The following is a 13,795-nucleotide window of genomic DNA, read 5'->3' as shown; positions in this document are numbered from 1 at the left end:
GTCCCATATTTCTTGGAGGCTTTGTTTGTTTCTTTTTACTCTTTTTTCTCTAAACTTTTCTTCTCACTTCATTTCATTCATTTGATCTTCAATCACTGATACCCTTTCTTCCGGTTGATCGAATCGGCTACTGAAACTTGTGCATTTGTCATGTAGTTATTGTGCCATGGTTTTCAGTAATATATATTGCAGCTAATAAATACCTAGAAATTTTAACATCCTTCTAAAGGAAACTCATGTCTCCTTTACAATTGTCTAGTCTACAGTTGTAATAGAATTGCTGTTTTCTTAATGCTTTCGAAATATTTTGCATGGCAATTTCCTGGAAATATCTGTATATTTTATGGGACATATTGGAAAAATAATCAGTGGATATCTATAAAATCTTCCTTTTTCCTACTTAAATGTACGTTCATGTAATAAAGAAGAAGAAGAAAATTATAAATAAGTTCAGAGTTAATAAACTATGAAGTTTGAGATTTATATTGGAAGAGTACCATTTTCCTACCTGAAATATTCTACAGGCTGCAATCATTTACTTTAGAACTAAAACAGTATTTTACAGAAGTTTTAAAATGCTCAATTACAAGCAACTTATTTATTTTGGCCAATTCAGATAGGTAAAATGATTTTTCATCTCAAAGCAGAGTAAATTTTTGTCTTAAACATAAAATTAGAACTTTTACTCTGTAGAAGACAGCCTACATTACATTATTTGTGTGCAAACTGTGTTTGACCCTTCTGAGAGGATCACATTCACACTATGTTTTCATACAGATATTTCTTTGGCATATGATTTTACTTATAGTAGTATAGGCCAATTCTCACACTTTTTTTGTCGAAGTTGAAGATAATATTAAAAAGAGAGAATAAATTTGTATAGGAAGAAAAATGTTAAATCTGTTCAATTTCTAAAAATATCTGCAACTTTTCTCCATGAATATACTTTTCAGTAGCTACCTTATCACCTTTTTGCCTATCTATTTTTTAAAAAAATACATCATGTCAGTTTGGGAAGAATTTGAATTGCTGTTCAGTGTTCAAAGTGTCTATTGTCAAACCAGTTCTTTTTGTTCTTGTCATGGCAGAATTTTGTAATAATAGGATATTGTTTCAATTAAATATATGAAATAGAGAAAGAAACTGCAACATAGCACACAAGGTTCTGGTTGAATCTTCACGGATTCAGTAAGAAGAGATGTAAACTAATTTAGAGTTAAACATTGCTGCTTTTATACAAGAAAAAAATCCAGATATTTGAGCTTTCACTGTCTAGTCCCCGCTACTGCTTTTTTTTTCTTTAGAAATAGTCACAAGTACTCTTTAAAAAATTCCGTGATGCCTCCAGCTTTATTCTTTTGACTTAGGATTGTCTTGGAGATGCAGGCTCTTTTTTGGTTCCATATGAACTTTAAAGCAGTTTTTTCCAATTCTGTGAAGAAACTCATTGGTAGCTTGATGGGGATGGCATTGAATCTATAAATTACCTTGGGCAGTATGGCCATTTTCACGATATTGATTCTTCCTATCCATGAGCATGGTATGTTCTTCCATTTGTTTGTGTCCTCTTTTATTTCACTGAGCAGTGGTTTGTAGTTCTCCTTGAAGAGGTCCTTTACATCCCTTGTCAGTTGGATTCCTAGGTATTTTATTCTGTTTGAAGCAATTGTGAATGGAAGTTCATTCCTGATTTGGCTCTCTGTTTGTCTGTTAATGGTGTATAAGAATGCTTGTGATTTTTGCACATTAATTTTGTATCCTGAGACTTTGCTGAAGTTGCTTATCAGCTTAAGGAGATTTTGGGCTGAGACAATGGGGTTTTCTAAAGAAGACATTCATACAGCCAACAGACACATGAAAAAATGCTCATCATCACTGGCCATCTGAGAAATGCAAATCAAAACCACAATGAGATACCATCTCACACCAGTTAGAATGGCGATCATTAAAAAGTCAGGAAACAACAGGTGCTGGAGAGGATGTGGAGAAATAGGAACACTTTTACACTGTTGGTGGGATTGTAAACTAGTTCAACCATTATGGAAAACAATATGGCGATTCCTCAAGGATCTAGAACTAGATGTACCATATGACCCAGCCATCCCATTACTGGGTATATATGCAAAGGATTATAAATTATGCTGCTATAAAGACACATGCACACGTATGTTTATTGCAGCACTATTCACAATAGCAAAGACTTGGAATCAACCCAAATGTCCATCAGTGACAGATTGGATTAAGAAAATGTGGCACATATACACCATGGAATACTATGCAGCCATCAAAAAGGATGAGTTTGTGTCCTTTGTAGGGACATGGATGCAGCTGGAAACCATCATTTTTAGCAAACTATCACAAGAACAGAAAACCAGACACCGCATGTTCTCACTCATAGGTGGGAACTGAACAATGAGATCACTTGGACTCAGGAAGGGGAACATCACACACCGGGGCCTATCATGGGGAGGGGGGAGGGATTGCATTGGGAGTTATACCTGATGTAAATGACGAGTTGATGGGTGCAGCACACCAACATGGCACACGTATACATATGTAACAAACCTGCATGTTATGCACATGTACCCTACAACTTAAAGTATAATAATAATAAATAAATTAAAAAAAAATTCCGCAGTATTCCTATTCAAAGAATAGATCTTTGAAATGTTTATTCACTAAACTAGTATAAAGTGCATAAACTATTCTGAGAGGATCTATGTTCTAACATGAAATTATTTAAAGAATTAACCCCTTTTTATGCTCCATGTGGATGACTCAGCGTACCTGTTCCTTAGGCAAGCACCCTACATTTACCTTTCTCCCACATACTTCTGGAAGACACACAGCTGTCAGATTTTTCCAGTGATAGTATTACCAGTTTAAATGTGCTTTGTGTTTCTGGATGACTATACAAGTTTTCCAAATGAAATGTGAATTCACATGTTATTGGAAAGTAAGGGTAAGAAAAGGACCTTGTGTTAGAATGAAGAATCCCTTTGAATTTGACTTATTTCACACTGTGAGCAAATGTCACATTCAAACATAAATCTCTGAGGAAATCTCTGGAGACAGTACTGAAAATTTCACTTCTTTGTCTATGATTTATTCTTCTCATTTTAAGTCACTTTGTCAAAAATATATTGAAGAAAACAGAATGTAAATGTGTCTGAATTATTAAAAATGTTTCAGACACTAGCTAAATGTAAATTACAATACACATTCGAGGATTTCTGTATAATCATTTAACTATCTGCATGGAATTTTCTCCTTCCACTTATACCTTTCTATACTCTATCATAACTAATACCCTCTGTGATCTTGACGATATCCTCTTTCAACTTGATTACCTATGTTTAAAATAAAAACGATACTTTCCTATAGGCTAAATAATTATGGTGGGTGAAATGGAAGTTAATATTATAATGTATTTTGAACTCTCAAAACAAAGTGCTAAGTAAGCACTAGACACTGGAAAATAATAAGCCAGATAGTTCCTGTACCTGACTACAATTTGATTATTATAGACCTAGGTAAATTATCAATGGTCCTTAATATATAAAGTCAATGACTTTATATATTTTATATATATTTTATTGTCACTCTATTAGGATCATTAGTCACTAAAGTAAGCAACAACAACAAAACTCCTTAGAAATTGAAAGGCTGGAGATTTGTTCTGAATACTGCATTTAAAAATATGTCATAGTGCATATTCTATTGGAACTCACTTAACACTATTCCAAAGTAACTGCAAAGATTGTATTTAACCTAAGGTTTAGAAATTTATATCAATTTACATCTTTTTATATATTAATTATCCCTAAACACCCTTAAATATAAAGTTTGTATAAAAACAGGTAAATCAACTTCTGATATACTATAAGCTAAATCACGGAGACTGATATTGAAACTTCAAAGTATGCAAAAAGTACTAGAAATTATATTAAAATAGGCATAATTAATAAAATTTTATAAAACAAAATGTAAAATTGAAACCTATTTGAGAATTTTAATGTACAATAAAATTTTATTATAATTATTATGAAATGATGGGTGTTGTGGCTCATGCCTGTGACCTCAGCACTTTGAGATGCAGAGGTACAGTGATAGTACAGTCCCTCAAGTGAGGAACACTTGAGCCCAGAAGTTCGAGATCAGCCTGGGCAACAAAGTGAGAACCTAGTCTCTACAAAAAAATTAAAAATTAGCCAAGCTTGGTGGCATGCGCCTGTAGTTCCAACTACTCAGGGAGCAGAGACAGGGGGATCACGTGAGTCAGGGAGATTGAGACTGCAGTGAGCCATGGTTGCACAATTACACTTCAGCTTGGGTGACAGAGAAAGACTCTATCTCTCTCCATATATATTATTATGAAAATAAAAATATGCATATTATTTCCTTATGTGGAAATTTGTTTTAATGTATATATTGCCAGTTATTAAGCTCCTAGTGTTTTTGGAAGATTGCTGAGAAACTGAGAGCTGTGGATTCTGCAGCAATTATTACTAGCTTGGGCCAGGGGAAAGTTACTTAACCTGAGTTTCATTTCCCTCAAAGTTTTTTTTTTTTTTTTTAATCACAACTAAATAAAATAATGTCTATGAGCCACTTAGTACAGTCCTTAGTACTAATAAATGTTAATTGCTAGTGTTTCTAATATTTCAATTATTATAAACTGGAGAGAAACACAACAGAGCACAATTGTCTCTAATTCAGAATAATATTTGCTAATTGTCATGAATTTGGTGTATATCCAGCACCTCCGTTCCGACAATTAGAGTCATTGTTTTGGTCCACTTTTTTAGTCAGAGTGATTGTGAAGGGTTAGATAAGATGAACTGAGAAAAATATGCCTCACGATAAAAGGATAAAGAGTTCTGAAAACCCTATTTCATGCCTGCAAGGGTAAGCATAGAACATATTAGGAAATGTTCTGTTAACTAAGAGGCTGCTGAAACATTTGTAATGCAGAATTAAATTGTGGATGATATCTCAATTAATATTTCCTGGGCAGATAATTATATATATATATATATATATATAATTAGATATATATATAAATTATATATATAAGCATATAACATATCATATATAAGCATAGAACATATTAGGAAATGTTCTGTTAACTAAGAGGCTGCTGAAACATTTGTAATGCAGAATTAAATTGTGGATGATATCTCAATATTTCCTGGGAAGATAATTTTATATATTTTATATATATATATACACACACACACACACAGATATATATATGTAGATATAATTATAAATATATAATTATATTTATATACACACATGCACAAATATGCACATTTATCACATACACACATGTGTATTCATTACATACACACGGTTGTAATATATATGTGTGTGTATGTAATAAATGTACCTATTTGTGCATGTAAAATATAAATATATACACATATTAACATGTATAATATAAATATATACACATATATGCGCATATATATATACACATATATGCGCATGTGCATATGTGTATATATTTATATACATATATATATAAACAATGCCTTCACCTTCATTGTAATGATACCCCACTGAAATAGTAACTGATATCTCTGCTAAGTAAAGATGCTTATTGGTGTCAAAGATATTATCTATGCTTAAGTAAAGATACTAAATGGTATCAAAAATGCTAATCTCTTTTGGTCGTAATACTGCTAACTTTTCTTACTACCTAGTAGTTTTGAACATGTTCAACATTTTTTCTCCTTGAACTGAGGGTAACATGAATGAGACAATGAAATAAAGGAGAAATCTGATTTTTACAATATCTATAATGCCTTTTATTATTTGCCCTCCTTTTGAAATGCTGCATAATTTCCACTGGCAATAGTAGGAATCCTGTTTGTAGATGAAAACAATGTTATAAATCTCTTTACTTGGATATATGCTCACAGTGCAACTAATGTGTATGCAAAATGCATTGTCAGAATTAAATTAAAAACCCACTTGTGAATAGTAGCATCTAAAACAGTAAGGATATATGATGATTTAACAATTCTGAATAGCTCTGCAGAACTGTAAATCCTACTGTGACCAATAAACTCCCCAAGGCAGAAGGTTGTACTTTTTTCTTTATTTTAACCTCCTAAAGTAAAGTTGTTGAAGCTTCTCAGGCAAAGGAATTAAATTTTATGTAAAACTATTCTTCTGATCAGCATTTTACTACGTTTCATCAATTTTATAACCTTCATGGTTAAAGTAAATGAATTTAATATGCTAATCATCATTATAGTACTATTTATTGAATATATATGTACAGGTGTATATACATCCACATATATGTCCTGATGTACTCTCTCTCTATATATAACCACCATAAAACAAATGTTTGAAGTGAAAAAAGCATAATATGTCAGACATAGCTCCAAACTTGAAACCAGGACACCTAACCTCCTACTCTACATCTTGTAACCTTTGGTTGTGTAATTTGGGTGAAAATACTTAAAATGTTTGCACTATAATTTATGAAGGATGACGAGGTTTGCATAAACCATCTCTAAAATTCCTTTCAGCTATGAGTTTACAAAAACAACATGATTGCCTCTTTTTATGATCTTCTTATGGCATCTTATTTCCACTATTACTTTATTCAATGCTTAACCCATTTCAAATATTTGGCCACTAAATAATTTGTTAAAGAGCACAGTGGCTTGGCTTTGATGTTTTTTCTGTGTTTAGGAAAGATTGGTTTGATGAATAGATGGATGAATGGCTAGATGCATGGATATGTTAACATAAAGAGAAAAAGTGAAGAGAAAAAGCTGGGGGGTAGAGAAAGAGAGAGCATGAACCAAAGAATCATCTCTGTTGTTACAAAGAAAATAAAATATTCATTGCATGTAGCACCTTTGCTAACTTTCAATGAAGTTTATTCCTTTTATGATTACCTACCATATATAATTTATATGTTAGTTAAAATTAAGTGAGAAAAGAGAGTAGAAAGTTAGAACTTTGTGACTAAAAAAATGAAGATCAGCCATCTTTGATTTTATTTGGGACTATGACATTCAACGAAACATTTGTGCACAAATTTTTTATATAAGTTTTGCTAGATGATATGCTATTGATTGTGCAATAGGAATGTAGATGTGTTCACGCTGGTTTCAATATTTAGAGTCTTTTATTTTAAATACAACTTGATAGGTTTGTTATAGAATATATATATCTTCTGATAATTCTATTTGCTGTGGAAAATTTCTTCAAGATATATCAAAATTTTTCTCAATTTTTCAGAGGAAATTATGTGCAAAATGAACACATTTTTTCTCTACTATCCCTCAGGTAAATAATGTTTATTCTACTTGTCTCTTAAATTTATAAGACACAAAAGTTTCAGTATTCAAACTAAAATACAAGTTTTTAACACGATTATTAATCACCTTGTGTATGATTACTACCTTGCTAAGTTGGGTCTTCTGGAATCGTGATAATGACTGTGACAATAAATTAACATGCAAGCACATTTTTAAGTCTACTTTTGTTTTAATTTAGGTTTAGGTGTAACTTAATATTTTATCTATACATCTGAATTTAGGTATTTTATTTTACAAGATTATACCTAATTTAATGTTTAAAAAAGGTTTAATCAGTGATTCTCGAGTGTCTAAAATATTCAGGCTCTTTTATACACAATGTAAGCATAAAAATAGTTTCTATGGCCTAGGAAATTGTATTTTGCTAATGTGATAAAGACTACCTCCATGGTAGAGGAAACACCAAAAATAAAACCACAAAGGAGAAAAATCTTCGAATGTTTGGAGACTTGTTGAGTTGCTTAGGTTAGTGAACTTTTAAATATTTTATTTAGAAGGCATATTTGTGAATGTATTTTTGGGTGAAATGATTTTATGGTCTGAAGTAGTGACTTATTTCAAGTTCAAAAAATCTACATACACACACATGCACACACACACACCCCAAGCATATATCTATTAGGTTTAAAGAAAAAAATTGGATTGTCATTTTAAAAATTGGCAAGTAAGTATATGTATTTTGGGAATATTTAAATACCTTTCTATAACATAATTTTTTTTTAACGGAAGTACTATAGCTTGTCAGCAGTTTTATAACTTTGAATTCTACAATAATTTATGAATTTTCAAAGGGCATACCTGCATTAATACTTTTACATATGACACCTCACAATGACAATTTAAGACATTAGCATTGCTTTAATATTACTATACATTGTAATTAAGTTGACAATTATATTTTTGTAGAACTTTGCCTAAAGTTGGTATTTTTTTCATATATATGCCAGTTGGTCCATTAGTCCATGAAAATTGTTTTCAGTAGCATTACATATATAGTACAAACTCATTAACATTAGTATTTTTCTAAGATATAAGAAGACATGTAAACATGATATAATTTTCATTTAAAATATATATATTTTGGCCACTTGCATGTCAGTATGTTTGCATAAGGATTACATAAAGCCTTTATTTCTCCCCCATAAAAGCAACAGAATATCAACCTTTAGTGATGGAAATGACTAATTAAAAATTGCTATGATAGGAATATTTAGGAGGCGTTCCTTTCCTGCTTTATTGATTGGTTACTCTTCCCTTCAGTTTGGCCAATAAGAAGTGTATATAGAGTATTGATGAAATGCCATGTGCGGTGTGTGTGTGTGTATATCAATGGTATAATAATTATGTTATCGTGACAGGTCTAATCTGCTTTTCCCATGAAGGTTATAAAATAAAACTGACTGTAAAATCATGCTAATAAAAATACCTGGGAAGGATCTAGATGCTTTGACATCATGTTAACTACATAATTATGAATGTTACATTTGAGCAACTATATAGTTAAAAAAGTAGATCTAGTACATATAGTATTGCGTTATCTAGATTGGTAATATTTGTGTATTAATACAAAGAATAAAGAGATGACTTTGCTTTGACTATTGGAAGTGGGTGAAATTAGAAAGGAATTTCTGTTCCAGGATCCTTCCTGTGGAACTATATCACATTGTTTTCAGAATGCTTGTGTTGAAGACAAAATACTGCATGCACTCCATTAGTACAAAGTCAGTGTAAGATGAGATTTTTATAGCTGAAGAAAAAATGTAAATAAATAACTGGGATTTGAAATGTTGGATAAGATTTTCTGTTCTTTGATTACACTGTTTGCAATAAGATGAACTGTTTCTTCTGTGTACTTCCTTACTGTTTGCAGAAAGATGAACTGTTTCTTTTATCCATTTTTTCAGTATATCTTAATTCTGCAAAGGATTGACTAATGTGCTATCGATTCCACAGGTTTCTGCTGTTTATTAAGCCAAGTTGAATATTTAAGGCAATATTAAGTGTTCTGCCATGTAATAGTAAAATGCTTCCACCAAAAATGTATTACCAATACAGCAGAAGTCAATAACATCACCTGCTATAAAACAAGGTTGATTAGAAGCTCTTTTTTAAAGACTCATTTAGAATCCATGACAAGTTGAAACATCTTTGTATAAATACACATTACTACTTTGTGAGTAGACATTTAGATTATCTGATTTAAAATGAATTGGTTATTTCAGCTTCAGTTATAAAAAATTTGTATCATACTTTCTAACAAACTATTAAGGAAATTTGTGTATCTAAACCTGATAGTATTAAATTTCATTGTAATTATTAATCTAGATAAACATAAGGACTATCGCATATTAAAATAATTCTTATGAAAGTTGCTTATATTAGCAAGAGAGGTCAAATATTTATTGTCTAAATGTTTTCACAAGAGCTTAGATTAAAAAGTATTATCTGGTTCAGAAAAGACAGGTTAAGTAAAAATTAAAGTATATAATATATATAATTATATTAATAAATTTATATTTTATATTTAATAAATTAAATTTCATTATACAATAAAAATATATTAATAAAATTATATTGATAAAATATTAATATTCTGGTCAGTAAACATCCAATGACATATTAAGGAAGTACTCAATTTATATGTCAATTTGGAAAATTCTGGCCAGCCGCAGTGGCTCACACCTGTAACCCCAGCACTTTGGGAGGCCGAGGAGGGTGGATCATGAGGTCATGAGATCGAGACCATCCTGGCTAACACGGTGAAACCCCGTCTCTACTAAAAATACAAAAAATTATCCGGGCGTGGTGGCGGGCACCTGTAGTCCCAGCTACTTGGGAGGCTGAGGCAGGAAAATGGCGTGAACCCGGGAGGCGGAGCTTGCAGTGAGCTGAGATGGCGCCACTGCACTCCAGCCTGGGCGACAGAGTAAGACTGTCTCAAAAAAAAAAAAAAAGAAAGAAAATATTCTTCATTATTTTCTCTCATGCCATGGACAGGTATTCAAAATATATAGGAAACAAGGCAATGGTTTGAGGAGACTGATACAATCCATGCCAATATAAAAGAGCAGCGATGGCCAGGCACTGTGGCTCACTCCTTTAATCCCAGTACTTTTGGAGGCTGAGGCGGGTGGATCACCTGAGGTCAGGAACGCGAGACCAGCGTGGCCAAAATGATGAAATCCCGTCTCTACTAAAAATACAAAAAGAAATTAGCCGAGTGCGGTGGTGTGCACGTATAATCCCAGCTACTCAGGAAGCTGAGGCAGGAGAAAGGCTTGAACCCAGGAGGCGGAGGTTTGCAGTAAGCTGAGATCGCGCCATTGCACTGTAGCCTAGGTGACAGAGCAAGACTCCATCTCAAAATAAACCGAGCAACCAACCAGATAAAAAGAGCAGTGAAAAGATAAAGCCAGCTTCACACTGGCTTTATAATACACACTGTGTATATAATAATACACACTGTATATTATCATTTAATACACACAATGTGAGGTTTAGACCAATGTGTTTAATACATTCAATGTGAGGTTAGACAAATGTGAGGTTTAGAATTTGAGCATGTTGGTCAAGGTCGCATACTTAACAAGTGACAGAGTCAGTATTTAAAATCAGTTTGCCCTTAGAATCAATGTGTTTACCAAATATGCCATTACCAACCAAATACTCAATAAAATTTAGCACAGTGTTTATCATCATCATAGTTACACATGGATAAAAAATGCTATAATTAGGACTTACATTAGTTCCTTGAGAAATATTTCTCCATTCCCTCTGCACAGAGATTTGAATGTCTTTACATTTTCTATAAATATTATTGACTTTACTACTATAAAAGATAATGATACCCGTGTTCAAAAAAAAAGAGTGGGGGGGGAAGAAAGGAAGGAAATGAAAAGTAAATTAAGATCACCAGAATGGTTTGATTCCTGTATGTTCTATGAATTGACCTCAGGAAGTTTTCTGAGCTTATTTCCTTTTATTCAGAAAAGAAATCTTCCAGCTATGAATTCCTTAAAGGTTTCATGATATAAGACATCCAATGTATTGGATACTTTGTCATGTAGAAGCTTTTGATACTTATTACATTTTCTTCCCCATGATCTCCCTGCGATAACACTTTGAGGTACTCTTTATCATTCCATTTGGAAGAAGTAATTATACTCCTTCTCAGCTATTACACTGCTTCCAGTACAATGTGTTTCATTAATAAGTAAAGTGCATGCTTTAAGTGAATGTATATGTTTTTTAAATACATAAGTCTTCATGTCATATTTCCAGAGGGCATGACAGAATATTTATGTTATTATTTAATGGCAAAACTCACTTCTTTCTAGGAGCAATTTTTGATGAATCTGCCAAAAAGGATGATGAGGTGTTTCGCACAGCAGTTGGTGACCTTAACCAGAATGAGGAGATCTTACAGACTGAGAAAATCACATTTTCAGTGACGTTTGTTGATGGCAACAACCCTTTTCAAGCAGTTCAAGAAGGTAAGGTCATCAGTATTTATTTTGGTTTTTTGGTTCAGTTCAAATGGCAATGAAATTATCTTTGATGAAACTTATTAAACATGGATATCATTTTTGTATCTGTGCTGACAGTAGGGCATTATTTTCCTTAGAGATCACTGTGTTGTAGATGTCAATCTTATATTCCAGTTTTGAAAGTGTAGAATGTGGGAAGTTATTATATTAATTGAAATATAATATGAAAATGAACAAATATTTACATGTAAAAACTTTGCAACATTTTTATGGCTTCAGTGTAAATGAAACTTGTTTTTTAAGTAGTATTTTGTAACAGAATGTTTATTTTGGACTTCTCTGAGATAACTGCCACCTTGGGTGTTGTTACAACTTGGGATGACATATCAGGTGTACTCACGACAAATGAACTGCTGCAAGAAAAACCTTTGGACACTACATACAAATCGAAGATTTTGCATTAGGACTCTAACATACTGACCTATGCTATAAATTTTTACTCTCTATGAGGCACCAAATATTAAAGCACTTTCCTCCTTTGCCTCTGTAAACCTGAGTAAATTAAAATTTTTCGTTGGTACAAAGTAATACAAATACCAATTATTGTTAATATATTGGAATCATCACTCCTATTAATGAAGATTTTGATTGAAAGATCCCAGACAAATGGAATTTTCTGTTTGATTCTATTAATCTAATTAAACATTTAGCCTCTTGATCCAGAAAGCACTCATTTTACATGTGACTATTGGTTGCTAATTGGGAAGGTCTGAACGTTTGTGTTCCCTCCTACCCCACTGCATAGGTTGAAACCAAATTCCCATTCTGGTGGTATTAAGAGGTGGGGCCTTCAGAAGATGATTAGGTCATGAGGGCTCTGTCCTCATGGATAGGATTAGTGCCCTTATAAAACAGGCCCAAGGGAGCTTGCCTGCCCCTTCTGCCATTCGAGGACTCAGCAAGAAGGCACCATCTCTGAAGTAGAAGAAGAGCTCTCACAAGACACCTAATCTGTTGGGCCTTTGATCTTGGATTTGCTGGTCTCCAGAACTGTGAGCAATAAATTTCTGTTATTATAAATTACTTGACCTGAGGTATTTTGATATAGCAGCCTAAACTAAGAAACTAGTCTACCTTATTTTTTATTGTGATAATGTATTGAAACAGAAGATAATGAATGCAAAATTAATTTAGTCAAATAAAACATTTGCCTCATTAAAAATTTAAATAGGATTTGGCAGAAGAAAAGGCAGATACCATATTAACTGTAACAAAGTTGAGCAGAATTTTTTTTTTCGTAATGCAAACATTGAAAGAGTAAGGAAAATAAGTGTCTGAAAACGTGTACTTTTAATTTACTGTTTTATCTGCTTGATGTGCGGGTAACCTTTATTGAAATATATTTTCAATCAATAACACTGGCTACTTTTGAAACTTATTTGTGTTATTTAGAAAATAGATATGTGATTGGTGGTCTAAAAGTTTTTTCCTTGTTGTTAATGGAATGGAGTGAAAAAATCATTTTTATAAAAACGAATAGAACTGTTTTCAGTAAAAACTGGCTTTACAAACAATAGGATAACAATGTTTGTAATAATACAATGAGATTTTAATTTTTAATAAGTAAACATTAATGCAAAAAGTCAGATTGAAATAAATATTCAGATATTTATATTTCAAAATCAGAATCATCCTGACAATACAGGGATTTAAATATTGGAAATGTTAATAAATTTTCTGTGGAAATATTTAAAAGCAGTATAAATTAATATTAGAAATAATAGAAGGATCTGGAAAATAATAAAATCGAGTTTGAAGAAGATACCAAATAATTTTAAAGATATATTCAATAGGAAATATATGTCATTCATTTTTCAGAAATCTGTATTACTTTTCTTTCTCAACTCTTATTTATAAGGACCAGAATGTGAGCAGGTAAAATGTGAGGACTGATTTCTTTCT

At 32.2% G+C, this 13,795-nt stretch overlaps 1 protein-coding gene across 3 annotated transcripts in view; it reads left to right on the top strand.

The window, feature by feature from the left end:
- The window catches only part of LOC105479619 (glutamate ionotropic receptor delta type subunit 2), a 1,566,744-nt gene that overhangs the window by 277,647 nt on the left and 1,275,302 nt on the right, over positions 1 to 13,795 (top strand). For all 3 annotated transcript variants that reach the window (XM_024792196.2, XM_011737665.3, XM_011737663.3), the window contains exon 2: positions 11,684 to 11,839. In XM_024792196.2, the coding sequence (XP_024647964.1) occupies positions 11,684 to 11,839 (156 nt within the window). The remainder of the gene's footprint in view (positions 1 to 11,683; positions 11,840 to 13,795) is intronic.

Source organism: Macaca nemestrina, chromosome 3, assembly GCF_043159975.1.
Source record: "Macaca nemestrina isolate mMacNem1 chromosome 3, mMacNem.hap1, whole genome shotgun sequence".
NCBI lineage: Eukaryota > Metazoa > Chordata > Mammalia > Primates > Cercopithecidae > Macaca > Macaca nemestrina.
Note: the sequence above shows the minus strand (reverse complement) of the source record. Positions and strands in the feature narration are given on the sequence as shown.